This window comes from Lepidochelys kempii, chromosome 4 (assembly GCF_965140265.1).
Source record: "Lepidochelys kempii isolate rLepKem1 chromosome 4, rLepKem1.hap2, whole genome shotgun sequence".
Classification (NCBI taxonomy): Eukaryota; Metazoa; Chordata; order Testudines; family Cheloniidae; genus Lepidochelys; species Lepidochelys kempii.
Genome location: NC_133259.1, coordinates 68781037 through 68807402, shown reverse-complemented (window position 1 = coordinate 68807402; position 26366 = coordinate 68781037). Strand labels below are relative to the sequence as shown.

Here is a 26366-nt window from a genome sequence, read left to right as displayed (position 1 = left end):
TTAAAACATCTGTATAATTCCAGGAAGGTAGAGATGACTGCTTTGATTATAAGGTTGATACCTATAATGTTGTCACCAGTATTCTCAACTCCATGTAGACTGTGTTCTCTTGGGATTTATGCTGGGATTTTGAAAGTGGTTGAAGGAAGCTAGACAAGCAGTTCTCATTCAAATTCAATGGGAATTCAATACCTAAGTCCCATAGGTTCTTGAAACTCCCAGCCTTCAAGCTCATCTCCATGGCATTATTATTGCCATTGTTAACAGTGTTTGTATAACTCAAACTAAAATTGCTTTTATTCTATCTTTGTATATTTTCTAAATTACAGACTATGGTGAGTACCTATTCTCCTCACTTGTTCCCTTAACACAGGATGAGATCTGTTCCATGAAGTTGAGATGATTGTGTTTTACCTGTTACTTACTTAGCACTGGGTTTACTCTTTTTTTTTATTTTTATTTTTTAAGTGCAGAATGCAATTCAGTTAAGGGAAATTAATCACAGCTGACCTTCTGAAAGCCAAACACAAATACTTAATACTAGATACAAAATCACGATGAAATGAGCTAAACAAAAAAGTATGTGAAAAGGTGTGAGGCAGGAGGGAAGATACCTTTTAATATGCAGGGGCTGAGCGCTATGCTCAATGCTTGTATAAGAGCTCACAACTCTATTGAAGCATGGAAGTATTGAGTGCATTTGCTTTTAGCTTTAATAGCAGTATAGCGGTTAAGACTCTGAGGTCCTCTAACACCATCTCCCCTCGTTCCATGAAAGGAGCTACCCGGACTGCAGTAATTTGATTCTGCCCACTCTATTTTATCGTTTGTGTGTATACATCAGATCAGGTCAAATAAATTACCTTCTCTTGACTGCTTTTATTCTAACACTTTTCTAGGATTTTAAAGGTTTAATTAGCAATGCATAGGTTAGCCAATAAGAATATGAAACCTTTGATACCAATGGAATATTATTTTTTGAGAGACTTAATATACCGCTGTAGATTGCCAGTGGAGGGTATGATGGCACCACCATGTGTGCTTGAACATGCCAAATGAGAGCCAGTGTTTTATTGATATCAAATAGATGTGGCATTTATACTCACTTTGGGACTGAGTGGTGCTGAGCACATGTGACTCCCAATGTGGATGGTCAGCTGATGATCAGACCCATAGGAAGCAACTGGAGTTATTTGTGACTCAGTATCTATATTTATTAGGGCTGTCAATTAATGACAGTTAACTCACTTGATTAACTCAAAAAATTTAATCACAGTTTTAATTGCACTGTTAAATAAATAATAAAGCAGACTTTGACGTCCTCAGGGAACTGATGGGCAGGATCCCCTCAGAGAATAACATGAGGGGGAAAGGAGTTCAGGAGAGCTGGCTGTGTATTAAAGAATCCTTATTGATGGCGCAGGAAAAAACCATCCTGATGTGTAGAAAGAATAGTAAATATGGCAGGTGACCAGCTTTGCTTAATAGTGAAATCCTTGCTCATCTTAAACACAAAAAAGAAGCTTACAAGAAGTGGAAGCTTGGACAAATGACGAGGGAGGAGTATAAAAATATTGCTCAGGCATGAGGAGTGAAATCAGGAAGGCCAAATCACACTTAGAGTTGCAGCGAGCAAGAGATGTTAAGAGTAACAAGAAGGGTTTCTTCAGGTACGTTAGCAACGAGAAGGTGGTCATGGAAAGTGTGAGCCCCTTGCTGAATGGGGGAGGCAACCTAGTGACAGAGGATGTAGAAAAAGCTAATGTACTCAATGCTTTTTTTGCCTCTGTCTTCACGAACAAGGTCAGCTTCCAGACTACTGCACTTGGCAGCACAGTATGGGGAGGAGGTGACCAGCCCTCTGTGGAGAAAGAAGTGGTTCAGGACTATTTAGAAAAGCTGGATGAGCACAAGTCCATGGGGCTGGATGCGCTGCAGCCGAGGGTGCTAAATGAGTTGGCGGATGTGTTTGCAGAACCATTGGCCATTACCTTTGAAAACTCATGGCTATTGCGGGAGGTCCCGGATGACTGGAAAAAGGCTAATGTAGTGCTCATCTTTAAAAAAGGGAAGGAGGAGGATCCGGGGAACTACAGGCCCGTCAGCCTCACCTCAGTCCATGGAAAAATCATGGAGCAAGTCCTCAAGGAATCAATTTTGAAGCACTTAGAGGAGAGGAAAGTGATCAGGAACAGTCAGCATGGATTCACCTAGAGCAAGTTATGCCTGACTAACTTAATTGTCTTCTATGACGAGATGACTGGCCCTCTGGATGAGGGGAAAGCAGTGGACTTGTTATTCCTTGACTTTAGCAAAGCTTTTGATACGGTCTCCCACAGTATTCTTGACAGCAAGTTAAAGAAGTATGGGCTGGATGAATGGACTATAAGGTGGATAGAAAGCTGGCTAGATCATCGGGCTCAACGGGTAGTGATCAATGGCTCCATGTCTAGTTGGCAGCCAGTATGAAGCGGAGTGCCCCAAGGGTCGGTCCCGGGGCCGGTTTTGTTCAATATCTTCATTAATGATCTGCAGGATGGTGTGGATTGCACCCGCAGCAAGTTTGCAGATGACACTAAACTGGGAGGAGCGGTAGATACGCTGGAAGGTAGGGATAGGATACAGAGGGCCCTAGACAAATTAGAGGATTGGGCCAAAAGAAATCTAATGAGGTTCAACAAGGAGAAGAGCAGAGTCCTGCACTTAGGATGGAAGAATCCTGCTACAGACTAGGGACCGAGTGGCAAGAGAGCAGTTCCGCAGATATGAGTCAACAGTGTGCCCTTGTTGCCAAGAAGGCTAACGGCATTTTGGGTTGTATAAGTAGGAGCATTGCCAGCAGATCGAGGGATGTGATCATTCCCCTCTATTCGGCATTGGTGAGGCCTCATCTGGAGTACTGTGTCCAGTTTTGGGCCCCACGCTACAAGAAGGATGTGGAAAAATTGGGAAGAGTCCAGCGGAGGGCAACAAAAATGATAAGGAAGCTGGGGCACATGACTTACGAGGAGAGGCTGAGGGAACTGGGGTTATTTAGTCTGCAGAAGGGAAGAATGGGTGGGGGAGGGAGATTTGATAGCTGTTTTCAATTACCTGAAAGGGGGTTCCAAAGAGGATGGATCTAGACTGTTCTCAGTGGTATCAGATGACAGAACAAGGAGTAATGGTCTCAAGTTGCAGTGGGGGAGGTTTAGGTTGGGGGAAAAAAAAATTCACTAGGAGGGTGGTAAAGCACTGGAAAGTGTTACCTAAGGAGGTGGTGGAATCTCCTTCCTTAGAGGTTTTTAAGGTCAGGCTTGACAAAGCCCTGGCTGGGATCATTTAGTTGGGGATTTGTCCTGCTTTGAGCACGGGGTTGGACTAGATGACCTCCTGAGGTCCCTTCCAATCCTGATATCCTATGATTCTATAATAGAATACGAGTTGAAATTTATTAAATATTTTGGATGTTTTTCCACATTTTCATATATATTCTGTGTTGTAATTGAAATGAAAGTGTATATTTTTGTTTGCAAGTATTTGCACTGTAAAAATGATAAAAGAAATAGTATTTTTCAATTCACCTCATACCAGCACTGTAGTGCAATCTCTTTATCATGGAAATGCAACTTACAAATGTAGATGTTTTTTTGTTACATGACTGCACTCAAAAACAAAACAATGTAAAACTTCAGAGCCTACAAGTTTACTCAGTCCTATTCTTGTTCAGGCAATCGCTAGGACAAACAAGTTTGTTTACATTTATAGGAGATAATGCTGCCCTCTTCTTATTTACAGTGTCACCAGAAAGTGAGAACAGGCGTATGCATGGCAGTTCTGTAGCGGGCATTGCAAGGTATTTATGTGCCAGATATGCTAAACATTTGTATGCCCCTTCATGCTTCGTCCACCATTCCAGAGGACATGCTTCCATGCTGATGATACTTGTTAAAAAAAAAAAATGTGTTAATTAAATTTCTGACTGAACACCTTGGGGGAGAATTGTATGTCCCCTGCTCTGTTTTACCCATATTCTGCCATATATTTCCTGTTATAGCAGTCTCGGATGATGTCCCAGCACATGCTGTTCATTTTAAGAACACTTTCACTGCAGATTTCATAAAACACAAAGAAGGTACTAATGTGAGATTTCTAAAGATAGCCACAGCACTCAACCCAAGGTTTAAGAATCTGAAGTGCCTTCCAAAATCTGAGAGGAAGAACGTGTGGAGCTTGCTTTCAGAAGTCTTAAAAGAGCAACACTCCGATGTGGAAACTACAGAACCCGAACCACCACAAAAGAAAATCAGCCTTCTGCTGGTGGCATCTGACTCAGATAATGAAGATGAGTATGTGTCGGTCTGTGCTGCTGTGGACTGTTGTTGAGCAGAACCTGTCATCAGCATGGATGCATGTCTTCTGGAATGGTGGTTGAAGCATGAAGGGACATGTGACTCTTTAGCACATCTGGCATGTGAATATCGTGTGACACCAGCTACAACAGTGCCATGAGGATGCCCATTCTCACTTTCAGGTGACATTGTAAACAAGAAGCTGGTAGCATTATCTCCTGAAAATGCAAACAAACTTGTTTGCCTGAGCAACTGGCTGAACAAGAAGTAGGACTGAGTGGATTTGCAGGATCTAAAATTTTACATTTTTATTTTTGAATGCCAGTTTTTTTGTACACAGTTCTACATTTGTAAGTTGCATTTTCATGATAAAGCGATTGCACTACAGTACTTGTATTAGGTGAATTGAAAAATTGTATTTCTTTTGTGTTTTTACAGTGCAAATACTTGTAATCAAAAATAAATATTAACTGAGCACTGTGCATTTTGTATTCTGTGTTGTAATTGAAATCAGTATATTTGAAAACGTAGAAAACATCCAAAAATATTTAAATAAATGATATTATATTGTTTAACAGTACAATTAATTTTTTAATTGCTTAACAGCCCTAATATTTATATTAGTATTCATTGCATTTTTGTAGTCACTTGTTCTTATTTGAACTCATGATGGTTTCCTTATATCTCTTGATTTTAAAGAAATCATCTCTAACTAGTGTACAGTGATAGTTAGCAGGGAACAAAACCATACTGATTTTAGCATACACTAAATAGAATGATACTGCAGTGTTATGAGGAGCAAAATTACATAGAGAGATCGTCAGAGTAAATCTCTCCAGGGCAGTAGTGAAAAGCCTTTTGGGGTGTGTGTGTGTGTGTGTGTGCGCGCCATGACTTGGTTGTTGCTTTCCACTTCCTGTGGATTGGTGTCCGTATTGTAAAAATCTGAATCACAGCTGCCATGGAGACCAGGTCACAGCAGAAAAGCCACTTCATTGCTTTCACCACTCCATGGTATCTCTAAAGCACAATTGCAGCACATTGGTGGGTTAGCAGAGACTTCTACTTGCAATGCAACACTGGTTCTGTGGACTTTGGTGCCCAAGCCTTTGAATGTGCTATCTGTGTGCCAAATTCACTAAAAATGTATATGTTCAATCTGGATGATGATGATGATGGTGAGGCCTGCCAACAACCTCAAGTTACAGTTCCTTTCCACTTCATATTACTGGCAGTCTGCTTTTCCTTGTCATACGCTTTGGGTGTGGGCATTTCCACTGAAAACAATTTCCTATAAGCCTGGGGAAAAGAAAGTTAGTTACATTTTCTTGGAATCTTTCTCTCTGTGGATCCCACTTGTAGTGTGCATATGTCCCATGCAGTTGAGTTGGAAATGTCCATTAGGGCCATGTCTGCGCCTTGCTAGTCTTCACCAACCACAGGCCTAGATGGCAGAGCAACCCTGACTGCTTCTCTGTTTCCTATTACCACCTGTGGCAGCAAGACAGAACTCTGCAATGTCTGTCTGCTACCATGGAGCATCCTTTCAATATGTAAATATTAGATTAGCGAGTTTAGTTTAATGACAAAATTCTAGCCTATTGGCAGCCTGTTGTGTGTTTCTTTTCTTTAAAATCTCTTTTCTTCTGCTTGGCATCAAAACACCTTCCTGTGTAATGGCTGAGACCAAATCATTCAGTTTCAAGCTATGCCCCTCATATGATGGATTTATTCTTTTACCTGAGGATGCTGTTGGTGTGTCCTCTCTTTGGGTGATAGCCATGTTCTGGACCATTGACCTATGTGCTGGTCTTTCTCCGGCAGAACTCATTGCTCCAGTAATATCAAGCTAAAGCTCTGCCTTGTGGAGTGGTCCATGAAGGTATCAGCTGAGTTGGAAAGATAATCTGACTCCAAAAAGGAGGACACTTCCCAGAGATCCCATTCCTTCAGCATCCCTTTAAGAAGGGACTCTACCTTAAAGGCTCTCACTACCAGTATTGAGAGAGGGTCTGCTACCCCTTCGGTCCTCTGTCTTCCAAAGTGAGCTCAGCGTTGGTTGGGAGTCCATCACTAAAGCCTGATATTGCTTCCACCATGTTGATGCAGGGCAGATCTGAGATCTTCTTTAAGGATGATTCCCAGTGCTGATCTTCTTACCCAGAACGATAAAGAGCAAAGAAGTTAAGAGTCATGGGCTTTCTGCCTTTTTTTAAACCATGAGTTTAGAGGCCTGACCACCTTGTGCAGCCTAGCAGTGTTGATTATTTGTCTTACCTGATTTTGAAGTCTATTCTGAAGCCTAGCACTAGCAAAGATGCCTCAACAAAACCAAGACCCGTCTGTACTGGTACTCTGGTGGAGTATCATCATTAATTGACAGACTCCCACAGGAAGTGAGGGCTGACCAGAGATCCATTATTTTGGAGGGAGAACTAATAACTAGTACTTCATTCCAGGCAGCCCTGGACACCTCTGATACAGCCTATTTCATGGCTAAAGCCATCACCAGGAAAAAGACAGCCTGGCTGCAATCCTCAGATTCCCAGAGAAATGCAAACCACTGTAAAAGTTCTCCTCTTTGAAGGACCAGATCTGTTTTAGCTTCTGCACAGATGAATTGTTGTGTACTCTGAAGGACTCTAGATCTACACTGAGATCCCGGGATATTTACACACTATCAGGAGAAAAACTTTTACATACCAAGGTCAGTTTAGCTAGAGATCTTTCTGCCCCCCTCTTCCCCACCCCGCCCATCAGCAATAGAGACCTGCTGACTGCATTTGTGAAAGTAAGTCTTGATTCACCCACTCGAGAGCTCCCTCCTTTTCTTCTACCACCCACCCTGCATCATCTTCCATGCAGTAGGTTTGATCAAGTTGAGAGCATTGTACCAATCTACCTGAGTTTCCTTCTCTTCCCCCCTCCCCACTGTTTTTCCTTCCTGCCTTTACCATTTTTTTTTCCAGCATGGGCCAGGATTACTTCCAATCAATGGGTATTGAAGACTATCAAAGAATATTCCTTGCCATTTCAGGCCTTGTCTCCCCCGTCTCTCTTCGGAGACCCATCTCAAGAGGCAACTGAGGGAAGAAGTGGACTAGGTACTTCATCTAGAGCAATAGAAGTACCATATGAGTTCAGAGGGAGGGGTATCCACTCTTTAGACTTTTTTCTCAAAAAGAAAAGAGGAATGTGTCCTGTTTTGGACTTGAGGCAACTAAATGAATTCATAACAGGACACAATTCAGAATGGTGATGCTAGCCTCCATTGTCACCTCTCTAGAATGTCAAAATTGGTTTGCAGCTCTTGATCTTAAGGATACTTATTTTCATATAGCAATTCATCCAACCCACAGAAGCTTTCTCTGCTTTACAGTGGGACAATGCAGGGTACCAACTTTGGCTCTGTCTTTATAGCCACAAGAGTATTCACAAAATATCTGGCAGTAGTGGCAGCCCATCTGAAATGGCAAGCACTTGGCTCACTGGCTTTTCGGAGAGAGATCCTCACAGGAGTTGTCCAGCATCCTATTTCGTTTCACTCTTTAGGGCTGAGGGAATTACAAGTCATCCTTCACTGTTTCTCAGTCCATAGACTTTATAGGGACCCTTCTAGATTCCAAATCAGCAAAGGCATACCTGCTGGTAGACTGACTTCAGACCTTCTCATTCCCTGATCTGTCTCCGGGAGACTGCTGCAAAAAAGCAAGAATCTGTCTCAGACTGTTGGGTCATATGGTGTCAGTACTTACTTGGTGCTTCTTGCCAGAATCGACTTCAGCCAGCCTTGGACAGGGCAGAAGTCTGTTTACTGACCTACGAGATACTATATAGACTCTCATCTCATGGTCCTGATTCCTATACTGTTTCTTTGAACTGGTGCCTAAGTTCCCAAATAGCCTACAAAGGAGGGGTACCTTTCTGTATCCCTCTTCCCATGGTGATGCTGATTATAGATGCTTCCACTGAGTGGCCCACCAGAACCACCTACAGATCCAAGGCTCGTGGTCACAAGGAACATGACAAACAAGGGAGGGAGGTCAAGGGTTAAAAAACTAAGATCACACGATTCTGTAAGTTGCCTGTTGTACATCTGATGGTCACAGAGTCCTTGCTCCATATCAAGGTGCTGTAACTCTGCGTGATCTGAATAGCTTCCAGATCCTTTTTGCTGCTCAAGAGAAGATCTGAACTATGGTCCCTACTATACAACAGCTTTGCAATCAATCAGTAGGCAGGGCGGTGCCTGCAGGAGGCCTTTCTAGTCACCATTACTTCTGGTTTTGAAATTAGATCCTGTATTTATGCAAGAACCACACTGCTGTTTGTGTTGCACACTTGTGAAAGAAAAGGTTATTCTTACAGCTCCAGAAACCTCTCTGTTTAAGGAAAGTTCTTCTTTCCACAGTTCCTGGGAAATAGTTCTCCCATAATCTAGTTTGAACCATTGCAATCCTTTTGGAAGGTTGTGCTATAAATGGGCATTTCTAGTGATCTGAAGAAGTTTTTCAAGCATATGGAGTACTATGCCAGTTGTATCCCATTCATTTCATACTCTCTCAATGCCAAAGCTTTGGGGCCTCAATGTAGCTGTAGGCAAGACATTAAAATCTTGTACTGGTTGGCATGCTGAGCATCTGGGAAAACATTCACAGAAGTTCCTAGGTGCATAGGCGGAAAAGCTTATGCGTATCATCCTGTGGAAGATTTGCAAAGTAGGCTTCCTCTCCTTTGCAGAAGCATCTATTGGTAGGAGGGAGCTGCTGGATTGCTTCCCATATAATTCCTTAATTTGCTAAAATCATGCTTTTTATGAGGGGAACTTCCTTTCCTTTTTGTTGTTCTACTGTAATTAATTAGACGTCTGCTTATCCTTTCCCTCCCTCCTTTTCTTTCTTCTGTGATTCACTGTTTGCTACTTCCCATTGGTGGTGATGAATGAGAAAAGCAGTGCAACAGAATGAGAAATTTCTTACCTGGTTTTTCTTTGTTAGCATCTGTCTCTTCTCATCCTGGTCGTTTGGTAAATGACCAGAATATAAATTGAAATTTTTCTCTAAAGGGACATGTAGACATAATTGTGTTAAGGTTTTTAATGCATTTAGATCGAGTTGCCTTAAGGCTAATAATTGGTTGCTAGAGCATTTCTTCTGGTAGCCTGAGCTGAAGGGCGGGGGTTAAATCTGGAGCTCCTAGCAACATTGGATTGCCTCTGCATTCCATAGGAGGGAGGAATTAGTGTCTAACCATTAGTCATGAATGAGGAGAGAAGACGCTAACAGGAAGAAAATTAAGAAAAAAAATCTCATTACGGTAACTATATGATTCTTGGAGAGATCCTGTCTGTGTAGATTCCTTAACCCACCTCCCATTCTTACTGGGACTATGAATTAACCATCTCTCAACTCCCTTGCTGGGGCCTCTGTCCTATATGCCCTCGGGAGTGAAGGGGACATGTGATGTGTAAACATGATTGAAACAGATGCTGCTAGTGAAAAGATTCTGATGTTGGGTGCATGTGTACCATAAGTGAGATCCACATAGACAAAACATCTTAAAGAATCACAGTTACAGTAAGTATCAGAGGGGTAGCCGTGTTGGTCTAGATCTGTAAAAGCGGCAAAGAGTCCTGTGGCCCCTTATAGACTTAACAGACGTATTGGAGCATAAGCTTTCGTGGGTGAATATCCACTTCATTTGATGCATGTAGTGGAAATTTCCAGAGACAGGTATAAATATGCAAGCAAGAATCAGACTAGGGATAACGAAGTTAGTTCAATCAGGGAGGATGAGGCCCTCTTCTAGCAGTTGAGGTGTGAACACCAAGGGAGGAGAAATTGCTTTTGTAGTTGGCTAGCCATTCACAGTCTCTGTTTTATCCTGAGCTGATGGTGTCAAATTTGCAAATGAACTGAAGCTCAGCAGTTTCTCTTTGAAGTCTGGACCTGAAGTTTTTTTGCTGCAGGATGACTACCTTTAAGCCCTGCTATTGTGTGTCCAGGGAGGTTGAAGTGTTCTGCAGGTTTTTGTATATTGCCATTTCTAATATCTGATTTGTTTCCATTTATCCTTTTACATAGGGACTGTCCAGTTTGGCCGATGTACATAGCAGAGGGGCATTGCTGGCACGTGATGGCGTAGATTACACTGGTGGACGTGCAGGTGAATGAACCGGTGATGGTGTGGCTGATCTGGTTAGGTCCTGTGAGGGTGTCGCTGGTGTAGATATGTAGTCAGAGTTGGCATCGAGGTTTGTTGCATAGATTGGTTCCTGAGTTAGAGTTACTATGGTGCGGTGTGTAGTTGCTGGTGAGAATATGCTTCGGCTTGGTGGGTTGTCTGTGGGCAAGGACTGGCCTGCCTCCCAAGGCCTATGAAAGTGAGGGAATGTTGTCCAGGACGGGTTGTAGATCACTGATGATGCGTTGGAGAGGTTTTAGTGAGGACTGTATGTGATGGCCAGTGGAGTTCTGTTGGTTTCTTTCTTGGGCTTGTCCTGCAGCAGGAGGCTTCTGGGTACATATCTGGCTCTGTTGTTTCCTTATTTCCTCATGTGGGTATCGTAGTTTTGAGAATGCTTGGTGAAGATCTTGTAGGTGTTGGTCTCTGTCTGAGGGGTTGGAGCATATGCAGTTGTACCTCAGCGCTTGGCTGTAGACAGTGGATCGTGTAGTGCATCCAGGATGGAAGCTGGAGGCATGAAGGTAGGCATAGCGGTCGGTGGGTTTTTGGTATAGGGTGGTGTTAACATGACCGTCATTTTTTTGCACTGTGGTGTCTAGGAAGTGGACCTAGATTGGTCCAGGCTGAGGTTGATGGTGTGGTGGAAGCTATTGAAATCGTGGTGGAATTATTTCAGGGTTTCCTTCTCATGGGTCCAGATGATGAAGATGTCATCAATGTAGCTTAGGTAGAGAAGGGGTGTGAGTGGTCGAGAGCTGAGGAAGCGTTGTTCCAGGTCAGCCATAAAAATGTTGGCATATTGTGGGGCCATGTGGTATATATTGTCACCAAATTTGAAATAATTGTGCTTGAGGATAAAGTTACCAAGGTCAGCAACCAGTTGTGCTGTGGCATCATCAGGGATACTGTTCCTGACAGCTTGTATTCCATCTGTGTGTGGGATGTTTGTGTAGAGAGCCTCTACATCCATGGTGGCTAGTATGGTGTGTTCTGGAAGATCACCAATGCATTGTAGTTTTCTCAGGAAATCAGTGGTGTCATGGAGAGAGCTGGGAGTGCTGGTGGTGTAGGGTCTGAGTAGAGACTCCACATATCTGGACTTCAGTGAGTGCCAATGCCCGAGATGATGGGGCATCCAGGATTTCCAGGTGTGAGGATCTTGGGTAGTAGATAGAATAACCCCGGTCGGGGCTCTAAGGGTGTGTTGATTTGTTCCTGTGTTAGTGTAGGGAGTGTCCTGAGTAGATGGTGCAGTTTTTTAGTGTATTCCTCAGTGGGATCTGAGGAGAGTGGTCTGTAGAATTTGGTATTGGAGAGTTGTCTGGCAGCCTCCTTTTGGTAGTCAGACCTGTTCATGATGACAACAGCACCTCTTTTATCAGCTTCTTTGATTATAATGTCAGGGTTGTTTCTGAGGCTGTGGGTGGCATTGCGTTCTGCATGACTTAGGTTATGAGGCAAGTGATGTTGTTTTTCCACAATTTCTGCCTGTGCACGTCGGTGGAAGCATCCTATGTATAGGTCCAGACTGTCATTTCGACCCTCAGGAGGAGTCCATGTGGAGTTCTTCTTGTGCTGTTTGTGGGTATCTGTGTATCAGTGTGCTTTTCAGTGTTGAAAGTATTGTTTGAGTCAGAGACGGCAAAAGTAGGCTTCCAGTTCACCTCAGAACTGTATCATGTTTGTGGGGATGGCGGGGCAGAAAGAGAGTCCCCAAGATAGGACAGACTCTTCTGCTGGGCTGAGTGTGTAGCTGGATAGATTGATGTAATACCATTCCCCCTTTTAGCTGTACTTTGAGAGTGTTGTTCTTTGCTAAGTTTAGGTCAAGAGTTGACCCAAACAATTTTAACAGCATATTTAGCTAAATGATTAAAAAATGGAGTCTAGCAAAATCTAGCCCATTCAGTGTGATGAGATTTTGTAGTTTCTGTTGTAAATGATCTAATCAGTCTGAGCAGTGGCCATCTACTATTCTTTTTCCCCATTGCTCTTGCTGTGGAGGTGTTTCTTGGTTGTACTATTACAGAAGTAGAAGGTGAGGTCAGTAGTAGAGTCTGACCCTTCACTGGTATTTTATATATGGCACTGCAGTCACTTGATTTCCTAGAGTCACTGCAGCCAAGTTAGTCTCACCTCTTTAGGCATTTATGAGGTCATTTCCCTGCAGGTACTGATGCTTCTCAGTCTGATGCTTTCTCCCTAGGAATGTGCTTGAGAGCCTTATTTTAAACCCCCAAATCTTTTAATAGGAACATAGTGCAGCATAGGATTTAATCAGTTTACTTAAAGGTTAGGTGCAAAGACAAAATAATGCTTGCCTTATCCAAATTCCACATTACAGACCCAAAGTAATGGGCATACTGTATGATATAGATTGTGAACTCCTTGAGGCAAGGAGCATATCCTCTTCTTTGTATTGAACCATGACTATGTAAGTCACATGATAAGCAGCAGAAAGGTGCTGAGGGGAAAATGTTTGTTGCCATTTGAGAACTATATTAATATGGGCAAATCCTGCTTATCACAGGTGCAGAGTGATCAATAAGCAGTGAGTCTGGGGAGTTGGTGCAGATGTTCTCAACCACAGCATGCACAACTCCATCTGCACCATAAAGGGTGGGATTGGATCAAGGGGAAAATGCTGGATGAGTAATCTAGTTGGTTTAGATGATTGCCTCGCCTAGGGAGGGGAGGGATACATGTAGAAGCAGCATAGCCTACTATGAGTTGGAGGCTACATTGGTAGCAGTGGAGAAGAGGGGTTGCGAAGTTATTACATGGAGGGTCGCAAGCTGTCAGCCTCCACCCCAAGTCCTGCTTTGCCTCCAGCATTTATAATGGTGTTAAACATATTAAAATGTGGTTTTCATTTATAAGGGGGGGGGTCAGACTCAGAGGCTTGCTATGTGAAAGGGGTGACCAGTACAAAAGTTTGAGAATCACTGCTCTGTTGAGTCAGGGGAAAGTTTGGAGGCAGAGATAAGATGTGTTTTTGGACAGTTGAGGTGTTCATTACCATATGAAGTGCAGAAAAATGTTTAAAAGGTAGTGTATCTGGAAAAGTTAAACTTTTCAGGTGTTTAAACAAACTGTGCAGTGTGGTTCATTTGCCTTTGATCCAAATAGCTGTGAAACATCATGAAGTGCTGGATGTTTCTTTCCAGCTGTTAATCTATATAGGAGTTTTATCTACTTTTATGTAAGCAACAGCTGTAGATGCCACCAAGTTTTTGTAATCAAGAAAGTGAAGGGAGCTGTATTAAGATGTGGTCCATAAGCTAAAAACCCCCCCAAAAAACTGAACACATTCTATGTAAAATGGGTGGATTCAGCCACCTTATTCCTATTGCTATTAATGGGAGGCTTCCTCCTCCCTCAATAGCTCTTTGAAACTTTAGATGCAGCCACCTTATGTAGTAGTCTTGAATTGCTTTGTAAATATGCTTGAATGGAGAGGGTTTCCAACACACTTAAAAATTTAATTGCAGAGGACTTTGAGACAGTGGAGAACTCTTTGGTCTAAAATAACTAGTTACATTATCAGTTAGTCACATTTGGTAGCCTCAGTTGGGTGTAGTTGGCTTAGAAATTTAAATTTCCCTCTATAAAATGACCTTGATGATTCAGTGAACTTCACATAGGTGTGTAGCTTTTTGGCAAGCACACGTGTCTCTCCCTGCTTATGCTACTCTGATTTATTTTTCTGCATTGGTAAACCTACAACATCCTCAACGTTTACAGCACAGCCAAGTGTTTAATTAAACAGCCTTACTTTTTAGTTAAAGGCCTGATTTTACTATTTGTGCTAGGGATGTAAAAGGTTAACTGATAAGCATTAAGCTTACCAGATAAACTCCATCTCCCTGGCTGGAGCAGCCCCAGCTGTGCCAGCTGGAGGGGCCCCAGGGCTGCCCTGTGCTGGCCGGCTGGATGTGCCCCAGCCCTGGCTGCGCCCTTGGTTAACCAGTTAAACAATTAAAATTAAAACATTTAACTTTTTAAACAATATTTACATCCCTAATTCGTGCGTGGGTATGTATAAAGAAAGCCAAGGATAGACATTTTGTCTGAGAAGCAAAATGTTTACATAAACTATTTGACGGGAACTACTTTTAACACACCAATAGCAAACTAGAGGGACAAGCTGTTTTATAAAACAAGTATTCTGATTCTCAAAAGCCCTACCAGATTTAATATACTGTGCAAGATACTGATCTAGTGTAAGTAGGGGCAACACCATTGGTATCAATGGCATTACAACCACTTATGTCAGGACTCAGTTTGTTTTGCTGAGTGGGTTGCTGTGGGGTCAACTGTATGGAACTGTTCCTAAATATGTAAATATAAACCAAAACTGAATGCATCCGATGAAGTGAGCTGTAGCTCACGAAAGCTTATGCTCAAATAAATTGGTTAGTCTCTAAGGTGCCACAAGTACTCCTTTTCTTTTTGCGAATACAGACTAACACAGCTGCTACTCTGAAACCTGTCATAAACCAAATAGTAAATTTGAGCTTTACTGAATAACTTGATTCTCTACATGGAGGGCAAAGTATTAACTTACAACATAGAAAGTGTGGCTGTTTACCAAACAATTCTGTGTACCTACTAAATAGTTTTTGTTTGTTTTTTTTAAATAGAAACATAATCAAGAACTCCTCTTAATCACAAGATGGCCCCTGTGACACAATTCCAGTCTCTCTTCAACTGGGTAAGTACCATGGTTTGGGTATTATAGACCGTTCAAAAGCAATGGTGTGCGCAGGATGAATGGAGATACACACTGAACATGAAACATTTTTTAAACTAAACTATTACACAGTACTAAAAGGGTCCTTCCATCCCACCCATGTTTAAATCAGCAAAGGAGATTCCCTAAACCAACTCTGACCCTTCTTAGAAACTTCAAAGAATCTTTATTTCCAGCTCACAACCCTAATCTTGTCTGTCTTGTGTTAAATTTCCAAATTCTATATTTGGATCCCTTTATAGAAATAGCTATGACTACTTTTGCCCAGAAAATGACAATTTTCTATTTGTGTAATATTTATTGATGCTAAACCCACATTATGTCAGCACAACAATCCAAAGTAATGATAGTACTTTTTTATAAATACAAATAAAAGGTGTCAAAATAATGCTAGTTAAGCTAAACAAACAGTAAATTAGCATGTCACAGTCAAGAAAAACTTGGCAAATAAGACATACTTTTCTCTAAAATATAGGTAGGATATTTCCATATGACAGACTGTATGATATTAATTTAGATAAGCAGTGCCTGTAACTGTGGTCATAACCTGCACCAATCTGCATAGAATAGTACTATCTTCTGTGCTAAAGTTTAGTCACTAAAAAAAACTTTGTATACTTACAAAGAGGTATGAAGCAATATATGTATAGCAATAATGCAAAATATATGGTAGTACACAAACAATAAAACTAATAACTGGACTTGAATAACTGAGCTGAGATAGATTTCAACACTTTATTATAAATAATGAAAGATAACCGTACGTGCTTCATATAAGGAATACAGCATGTTCCTTTTATATCAAAGTACTCTCGTACCATCAGTCCTTATTTTTTTTCCCATTAGGCCCAATTAAAATTGTTCTGCCCCCTCAACTAAATTAATTGGTTCAGAGTCAAAACTGCCTAGTACAATAGACTAGGTAGAGTCCAGTTTGATGTGGAATTGCTTTGCATTCTGAAAGGAGCCTCTATTCTAAAGTCTTCACCTACTGCACGCAGTCCCTAGCCACAGCATGGTTAGTCTGTTGTTGTACACAAGGGAAGAGAACAAATATTTATCATCTACCACCTGCACATGTTGTCTTAAGAAAATAATATAATGGCACATCTGTTTTTCTCCATCTTCATTCTACTAGCCTACCCCCTATGATATGTGCTTATCATTAAAACTCTGGTTGCAGACTCAGTCCATTTTTTTCACTTGCTCTACATTTCTAAAATCCTCATACATATTCACAAGCTCTAAACGATCAAAAATGTTCACTACATAAACTCCATAGCTTTCTGCTGACCTGGGAATTTCAAATGTGTGAATGGTAGGGTTCTGTTAGTTTTCAGGAACTGTTGTTTTGTTTTGTTTTAAATACTATAAAAACATCCATAGTTTTCCCCCTCTCACTCCTTTTTGCTAACCTTATGTAGTAAAACTATACTACTGGCATTTTTCTCTCCCCCAAAAGTATCCCTTACTTGGGTGCTAGGATTTATAGTCTGTAGTAATGTATTATGCCTCAGCTCTCATTATTTTGTCTAGGTTCAATTATTTATGCTTAAATTAGCCTTGCAGTATGTTTGTAAATAAGCCTCCTAGCTGGCAAAAAAAAAAATAAAGAAAACATAGAAATTATTTTTAAGAACTAAGGTGTCGGCCTTGCTATATAGTATTGGCAGTTCTAACATTTTAAGGCACATATTTCCTTTCTCATTGTAGAGACAAGGTATTTGCTTCAGTTTTTTCTTCTCGCTTCCTGTTTCATTCTTACAATATTGCACTTGTTGACTGTATCTATCACGCTGCATTGCCATTTTTGAATTGTAAAAAGATAACCATACATGTTAATTTCCTTTATGGTCTAATAGCCTTAAATGAAACTTCTCACACCATTAATACAATATAGCATCTACATCTTGCTTAGGAAGGCGCTTGGTGATAAATACTGTACTGTTTACTGAAGTGAACCAGATTTTTCAGAAGTATTTTGGCCTTTATGAAAAAGGTTATTTATAAGAGTTCTAGCAAGATAGGCATAAGGAACTAAAGGGTGAATGTGATTTTCTGTGCAATGTGAACATTTCTATTAATCAGCTACCTATCCTAATTTGGTAGGAATAAGAAATATATGGTTAAGGTGGGGATTTTTGTACTTAGAAAGGTGTCTGGCTTTACATAAAGTGACATAAAAGTATCATTGGTCAAGGCAATGGCTTTCAGTGTTTCTGCTCTTGAAAGAAAATGATGGATCTGGCAGTTCAGGTCTACAGGTCATCGCTCTCTACCAAGCCAGACTGCAATGTCAGATGAACTGGGTTTGCTTCAGGCTGGAACGCTGCCTTGATGTCTAGTCCTTGGTCAGAAAGTGCTGCATATCGACTGGCTGAGGGACGCACCTTCTTTGGCTTGGTGGTTTGAGGTTGTTGTTGCCATTGAGCTACAGATTTAAAAAAAAACAAATTAGGTTCACCCTTCTTAACTCAGATAACAGCAGTACTATAAGGCACACTCCTGTACTGTTCAGTTCTTTAAAAACTCCCAATAAATTATTTCACATGAATGGCAGGGAATTAACAATTCTAGATTTTTTACTTTTATATACTGATTTACATAACACAGGTTAAGTGGCACTGACAAGGAGAGAGAAGGGTTGGCTGTTATGTAAATTGTGTGCTTCCACTATTTTGCTGTGCTAAACCTTCTCAACCACCTCCCACCGTTACTCCTGAAAGACGTGCATTGTGACTACCTTCCAACTGGCCAAGTACAAAATTTGCCATTGTTGCTCCCAAGATGTCCAGAAAAGTAACTGCAGAACACTGCAAGACATTCCTCCTCCTCCTCTCCTCCCCCCCGCCCCATGAAAATACCAGGCCAGATTCTAATCTCCCACTAGTGTAATTGATCTTCAATGGAATTACTCCAATGGGTGCCCAGCGGAACAAATCAGATTATCCTTGTCTCCCTCTGCGATGTGATGTGACAAAGCTAGGCAGAGTCCTGTTCGGATCTGCTGATTTGTAACAAGTTACACCATCATCACCCCATTATTGTGTGAAATTAACAAGAACAAACATTTTGCTCAAAGTGATAAACTGGTCAGATTACTGTCCAACATTATCTAATTTTGGTTTAAGATCAGCTCACAACAGAGGAACTGTACTGGTCTAAGTAGTAAACTGCAACAGAATCTGCATTCTTGGGCCATTAGCACCTGTCTCAAGTGTGTTTAGGTAATACTAATAAAGGTTAAAAGCTGATGCTAGTGGAGCATTGTAACAAGGACCAACCGAAAATGTCATGCTGCTCTCTAATGTTACTGATAAGGATGCATGTGTAAATAAGCTAGATGTAGTATTCTAAGCAACTAAAGAAACCAGCATGCTTGGTTTGCATAAGTATTTGAAAGGTAGTGAAGTATACTTTGACAGAGTATTTGCTGTCTTGATGAGGATCATTATTATTGTGAAGAAACTATAAACAAAAGAGAAAGAGATCAGTGTAAGCCTTTGTGATATAAACTAAGGTTTTTAGAATGCTGGTTTTTGGGTAGATTGGTTTAATTTAACTGCATATCTGAGAATAGAAGGTACTTACTATAAACATCAAGCCTGGCAGTGCAGGACACAATCCCAGCCTCATTCTTAGCTGACACAGTATACCAACCAGCATCTTCTTTTGTAGCTCCCTGAATAAGCAGGCAAATGTAGCCATGGTTATCCTGGTGCATACTAAATAGGGGAGAAGAAAAGAAACTTAAATTACGTAACAGCCAGTGTGGACGTGGTTTATTGTGTTTAAATATATCATTACAAGCACAATTTTAAAGCTGCAAATTTACAGGTAATAGGTTATATTTCCTCTTGATGAACATGCAGCTCCCACTAAAGGAATGAGAGAGAGATGTGTGCACAGAAAGTGAAAAATGAATCTGAGCTTAATTTTTAAGTCTTGCCATTTTTTAAAAATTTGTTTTTATGCTAATTTTTAAAACCAAGCCAAGATGCACAATTAACATCTGGCTAATATCTCAGTAACCAATCTTTTTCTTGTCCACAATTCAAAACACTACTTTAGAGTTCAGGTTTCAATTGCATTTCCAAGTCAAAACTTCAAAAAAGAAACTTTGGGGAAGGATAACAGATTTGACCTTTAAGGAATGAGAGACAGATATTCATAATTTTTGCGAAAGTCATGTGCCTCATATTCCCCTTTTGTAGATGAAGACATTAATGTTTCACAGGCCTCCTGTGAGGACTACTTCACGTTAAGAGCATGTAATAAACACTCAGGGTTAGATTCACAAAGAAACTTAAGCCCCGAAAAAGTCTCTGGGATTCACAAAGCCTGAGTTCAGTGCCTAGGTTTCCTACTCACAGCCTTCTAGAATCCAAGGCCAGAAGGGACCAGTGTGCTCACTTAGTCTGACTTCCTGTATAGCACATAGGCTCTAAGGGTTATTTGGGAAAGATCTGTCTTGCTTTAAAAATGGTCAGGGATGGAGAATTTATCACAACCCTTGGTAAACTGTTCCAATGACACAATGTACATCTTATTTCCAGTCTGAATTTGTCTAGCTTCAACTTCCAGCCATTGGATTGAACATTTCCTTTCTGTTAGATAGATGAGCCACTGTTAAATATTTGTTCCACAGCAGTACTTACAGACTGTATGCAAGTGATCCCTTAGCCTTCCCCTTATTAAGCTAAATAGCTTGAGCTCCTTGAGTCTCACTATAAGGCATGTTTTCTAATCCTTGTAGCTTGTCTCCAAAACCTGCTCCGATTTATCAGTATCCTTTGTGAAACATGGACAGCAGAACTGGGTAATCCAGCAGTAGACACACCAGTGTGAACTACAGAAGTAAAATAACATCTCTACTCTTATGTGAGATTCCCATTTATGCAGCCTAGGATCGTCTTTAGTTCTGTTGGCCACAGCATCATATGGGGAGCTCATGTTCAGCTGATTACCTACCACAGTTCCCAAATCTTTTTCAGAAGCACTGCTTCCTAAGATACTTACAGAATGGGGGACTGTGTTCTATATTCTTTGTTTCCAGATGTATATGTTTGCATTTACACAATGAATGTGGGAGATAGTCACCTTGGAATGGGACTCACAGAAGCCACTGACATAGGCACCTCCTGCTGCTTGAATCCTCAACTGCAAACCCTCTCTTAGCATTAGACACCCATGCTCGGTTTGAGGGAGGGAGGAGGAGCAACCTCAATCTCTAGCACAGCAGTTAGGACACTTGCCTGAAGGAGACCTCTGGTTCAAGTCCCCGCCCTACTTGAAGGGGAGAAGGGATTTGAACTGGGATCTGCTGCCTCCTTGGAGAGTGCTCTAACCATTGGGATATTCTGACATGGGGCTCCTTCAGCCTTTGCTGTTGAATCCTTTGCACTGTGAATAAATAATTAAATTCATTGGAGCAGGCATACTGGATACTGGCTCTCCTACCTCCCAGTTGAGAACCCTCACCCCTAAGTTACAAGGGAGGTAATCCTCCTCCTACTCCCACTGAATTTGAGTAAGTCCCCCCCTACAGATAGCTCATCTGCTAAGTGGGCTCAGAGCTTACCTACAGGCTTGTGAATCTTCCCCTCATGTGTGTGAACCACTGGGACTTACGCGTTTGTATGTGTGCCACGGGGCAGCAGTGCTCATGCTCAGAGGCAGAAACATAGGGAACTTTCACTGCAAAAATTTAAGCACAGAGTGAGTTTATGTGCCTACAGGGTTTGGGGACAGCTGAGTGGGGATTTTGTGAATCCCACTAGGGTCTGATTCTGGAATTTAGGTAGCTAAAGTGGCCGTTAGTCAGTGAGATCAATTATATAATAAACTGCTCTAACCTCACTCTTTCAGTGTTGTAAGTAAGCGACTCATTCTCTTTCTTCCAAAATATCTGAGGATACGGCACCCCAGAGACTCGACACTCCAGTCGCACAGGATATCCATCAGCCACTCCTGTGTTCTGTAGCTTCTCTATAAACACAGGTGGCTTGTGTTCTTCCTTAGCTGTGAAAACACCAGTTAAACATTCAGTTAAATGGTAGAAGATTTTAAACCACTACTTAGTGGCAAGAAAATTTAAAAGTAATTTAAAGATAATATAAAAATCATTGCATTTAATTAAAATATTTTTTTAAAATTAAAATTATTAAAATAATTTTAAAATAATTGTATTAGGCCCGCAACTGTTTCAGGGAAGTAAAACTTGTCCTGTCTATGACTTTAATAGGAGAAATATGGGTTCTAATAGAGCAGGGTCAAATGCTTACATTTTCAGTTCAGCTGATCAAGATTGTCAAATGGAAGTGGCTTCATTTTTGAGATCCTGTGAGGTGTTCTCATTACCTGACAAAACTGGTCCCATACAGATATTATTTGATCTCTCTCTTAGTTTGGCAAACTAGTCTGATATGTGGTCTCCATTATTGCCTCAAGTGTACTTCAGACAAATGTAGTAGCCTATCTTTTGGCTGATTGTGTGCATACACAAAAGAAATTTGGGATAAAAGATATTCTTTGCCCAGCTGACCATCAGCATATGCTCTGCACCGTGGCAATTGTTCACCATTAAAATCTTGTAACATAAATTGTGTCATTTCAACTGTTGTTCCTATTCCATATAATCCTTTGAATGTCTTGTGCCCATGAGCTCCAAGAGCTGATATGACCAGCACCCCCCCCCAAAATGCAAAACAAAAACACCCCACTAAAATAAGACAGTCCACTGCACCTCCCTCCCCCCTTCTATTCTGTATAGATGCTTTGGCTGTGCTCATCACCATCGTATCTGAATGCTTTCCATTAGTGCATTAACATCTGTCACATGATTTGTTTTCTCATATCCTCTCTGGAGGAAGAAGGACTTCATTTTATCCTTTTTAAATGTTACCTTTTAGTTTCCTTGCTGTCCTATTGAGTTTCAAGCTTTCCTTCTCTCAATCAGCCTGATAGGCTGCTACATACCTATTAGATCCCCAAGCACTTGCTGTATCCCTGCAAAATACAGTTAATACTGGAGCAAGGGGCTGGCTGAGTTGTGTTTAGCACAGAACTCAAGAGAAGGGGGCAAACTTGGCTAAATGCTTTGGGCTCCATTGCTTTCCCAACGTCAACTGGTAATGACTATTCTGCTGGCTGCAGTGCATTCTGGCCCTCTCTCTTCCCAGCATGCCTCCTATTCTTGAGTGGCAAGTGGAACAGAGCCACAGTTTTCTTCCTACCAGGAGTATTTCATCTGTCAGTTTAAGGGCAGGCTTATAGCCCCTCTGTGTTTCTGGAGAAGCACAAAGGGGTCAGAGCATTGGCAAGGATCTGGTTCAAAGTAACAAATGCAGTTACACATTTCTTTGCATATTTGTAACCATGCACTATATGCATTTATTTGAAAATATCATAGTTCAAACACACACCTCCTGGAATTAATGAGATACTAATTTTAGTGGGTAATAATTCCATAGTCTTTCCTAGAGAACTTTAAATTACATTTTCAATATTTCATGTAGGCCTCGAACTGTTTTCAATGTGTAGTCTTAGAATGAAGAGGTTACCTGCAACAATGAGCTCCAGGCTGAATGTGTTTTGACCAGCTCGATTGGTGGCAATGCACGTGTAGATTCCAGAATCTCTAGCTGTGACTGGCTCTATGATCAGAGAGTGTACACCATTCTCACGCACCAACATTTTGTGAGAACTATCAGGACGAATTGGTCTTCCATTGAGTTGCCAGCTTAGATCTGGAGTTGGTAATCCACTGACCTTAAATATAAACAGAATGGGACAGAATGTTAGCAATACAGAACAGTAGGGAACTTCATACTGCAGAGAAAAAAGAGGAATGTTTATTTATGTGTATGACAAAATACAATGGACCAAACGTTGCCCTCAGTTACGCACAGGAGCACAACTGGGCTAAATGACACCCTGTACAATGCCATAGGTTTCCATGGGTTCCAGGTATGACTGACTAGATATAAGCATTAAAATATATCTTGAATCTAAATAACAAAGTAATAGATTACAGAACAAAAGGTTGGATGTCGCCTGTCATCTTTTTGGAATGTTGCCCTTGATTCTGAATGAGAAAAGAAACTTTCAGAATTTTTTTCTTGTGGGAAATTTACAGACAAAGGACGACAACTGGTTTGTGACGCAATTCTTCCTTCAAAAAACAAACCCATTGGTAATCTGTTATTGAACTCCAAATTCCATTCCAGTTATGTATTGCTCATTATAGACAATGCCATCTACAGAACGTTGTATACAGATGGTTTGAACCAATGACAAACTGTTGAAAGATGTTTCTTCAACAATACATGCTACTTAGGAAAATAAAAGTAACATATTGTATTATGAGAACTAATTATGTTTAAAAGTAAACAGCTGAAGTATGAATTTTAATTAATTCTCTTACACAAAGTCACAAATCTCTCTACTAAGCTAAGTTTCGGTCCTACCTTTGTAAGATTTCAAACAGGCCAAAATGGGCTAAAAGGATTGGTGACTAACAGGCATTGTGTGTGTGTTAGATTCACATCTCTGTTCACATGGAAGTGCATGTTCAGTTTACACAACTGAGTTGTAGAAGTCCTTCTCTCTGAGCTAAGAGACCGGCCCAAAGTGCTTCTTTCCACTCAGCGTTTAGGCCCTCATTCAATCTCTTCTAGAGAGTCCATTTTCCTTTTACTAGCAGAATCACTTCACATGAGTACAACAGGGAACTGATCCTTTAGCTGTATGCTGGAAAGATCATTTGGTCTTTGTTTTTATCATAACAGGATGTATGGGGATAATATTATCCCCAAACACATGAAAAGGGGTTAGGAGAGTAACACAGTGGTACTGCTGTTATTTGAGGGAAAAGGTTATCTCCTTTCATGCTTAGAACCAAATCAAGGTGAACTGGTTTACTGAAATGTGTGAAACTGGACAAGAAACTTCCTTAAAAAGGAAAAAAGTGATTGAAACAATCTGTAATTTACAAAGGAATACTTCACAATGACACTAATTTATGTAAGTTTTTAAACCTCTGGGACCTTCAGGATGAAAGCCACTACACAAGGGCTCAAATAAATTGGTTAGTCTCTAAGGGCATCAATAGGAAAATTGAAAGGTGGATAGGGAATTGGTTAAAGGGGAGACTACAACGGGTCCTACTGAAAGGTGAACTGTCAAGTTGGAGGGAGGTTACCAGTGGAGTTCCTCAAGGATCAGTTTTGGGACCAATCTTATTTAATCTTTTTATTACTGACCTGGGCACAAAAAGTGGGAGTGTGCTAATAAAGTTTGCAGATGATACAAAGCTGGGAGGTATTGCTAATTTAGAGAAGGACAGGGATACCCTACAGGAGGATCTGGATGACCTTGTAAACTGGAGTAATAGGAATAGGATGAAATTTAATAGTGAGAAGTGTAAGGTCATGCATTTAGGGATTAATAACAAGAATTTTAGTTATAAGCTAGGGACGCATCAACTAGAAGTAACGGAGGAGGAAAAGGACCTTGGAGTATTGGTTGATCATAGGATGACTATGAGCTGCCAATGTGATATGGCTGTGAAAAAAGCTAATGTCGTCTTGGGATGCATCAGGAGAGGTATTTCCAGTAGGGATAAGGAGGTTTTAGTACCGTTATATAAGGCACTGGTGAGACCTCACCTGGAATACTGTGTGCAGTTCTGGTCTCCCATGTTTAAGAAGGATGAATTCAAACTGGAACAGGTACAGAGAAGGGCTACTAGGATGATCCGAGGAATGGAAAACTTGTCTTATGAAAGGAGACTCAGGGAGCTTGGCTTGTTTAGCCTAACTAAAAGAAGGTTGATGGGAGATATGATTGCTCTTTATAAATATATCAGAGGGATAAATACCAGAGAGGGAGAGGAATTATTTAAACTCAGTACCAATGTGGACACAAGAACAAATGGATATAAACTGGCCACTAGGAAATTTAGATTAGAAATTAGACGAAGGTTTCTAACCATCAGAGGAGTGAAGTTTTGGAATAGCCTTCCGAGGGAAGTAGTGGGGGCAAAAGATCTATCTTGCTTTAAGATTAAACTCGATAAGTTTATGGAGGAGATGGTATGATGGGATAACATGGTTTTGGTAATTAAATATTCATGGTAAATAGGCCCAATGGCCTGTGATGGGTTTTTAGATGGGGTAAGATCCAAGTTACCGGGAAAGAATTTTCTGTAGTATCTGGCTGATGAATCTTGCCCATATGCTCAGGGTTTAGCTGATCGCCATATTTGGGGTCGGGAAGGAATTTTCCTCCAGGGCAGATTGGAAGGCCCTGGAGGTTTTTCGCCTTCCTCTGTAGCATGGGGCACGGGTCACTTGCTGGAGGATTCTCTGCTCCTTGAGGTCTTCAAACTACAATTTGAGGACTTCAATAGCACAGATATAGGTGTGAGGTCTTTTTTAGGAGTGGTGGGTGAAATTCTGTGGCCTGCATTGTGCAGGAGGTCAGACTAGATGATCATAATGGTCCCTTCTGGCCTAAATATCTATGAATCTATGAAAAGGTGCCACAAGTACTCCTTTTCTTTTTGCGAATACAGACTAACACGGCTGTTACTCTGAAACCTACACAAGGGATGAATCAGAACAGGATAGATGCTATGTAGCAGCAGTTCTCTCCACTAGCCATTCTGTTCATTCATGTTTATTTTTCTTAACAGGGCAGGTGACCTGTATAGGAAATGTGTCTCTCTTTTTCTATATACATAGGCACATACACATGCAGAGTAGTAGGTTGAAATTAAGTGTAATAAAGGGAAGATGTTGAAGGCTTTAATCCTTGCTTGAAAAAAGAGCAAAAAACTTCAAATTACCTTGTGTACTTAAAGCAAATTATATCACTGAAACCTGCTGTCTCACTCAGTTAAAAAGGGCCACTGAAGTTGGTTAGGGTAATATTTGTTGTATAAAATGTACTATGTGGTGAAGAATGTCCCTTGGAGCAGTGTGTTGTTTCTAGTTTGTTAATCTGTCAAATTCATTCAAAGTCACAGTCATTGCTTATGTAAGATCTACAACTTTTGAGTTTTAGTTACTGCAGAGGGAGCACACACTGATAGA

At 41.0% G+C, this 26366-nt stretch overlaps 2 protein-coding genes across 10 annotated transcripts in view; one reads left to right on the top strand and one right to left on the bottom strand.

Moving 5' to 3' along the window:
• Positions 1-26366, top strand: part of CBR4 (carbonyl reductase 4) — a 116237-nt gene that overhangs the window by 20266 nt on the left and 69605 nt on the right. For 4 of the 6 annotated variants that reach the window (XR_012158618.1, XR_012158617.1, XR_012158616.1 and 1 more), the window contains exon 7: positions 15161-15231. The gene's annotated coding sequence lies outside the window, so the exon portion shown is untranslated. Of the gene's footprint in view, positions 1-3777; positions 3819-10414; positions 10497-15160; positions 15594-26366 lie in introns of those variants that run through there. The other 2 variants (XR_012158619.1, XR_012158620.1) reach the window with 2 other exon arrangements.
• The window catches only part of PALLD (palladin, cytoskeletal associated protein), a 347129-nt gene continuing 337449 nt past the window's right edge, over positions 16687-26366 (bottom strand). For all 4 annotated transcript variants that reach the window (XM_073341571.1, XM_073341572.1, XM_073341574.1 and 1 more), the window contains 4 exons: positions 22833-23040; positions 21126-21291; positions 18862-18995; positions 16687-17701 (listed from right to left, as the gene is read on the bottom strand). In XM_073341571.1, coding sequence (XP_073197672.1) covers positions 17529-17701; positions 18862-18995; positions 21126-21291; positions 22833-23040 — 681 coding nt within the window. In that variant the 3' untranslated portion in view covers positions 16687-17528. The remainder of the gene's footprint in view (positions 17702-18861; positions 18996-21125; positions 21292-22832; positions 23041-26366) is intronic.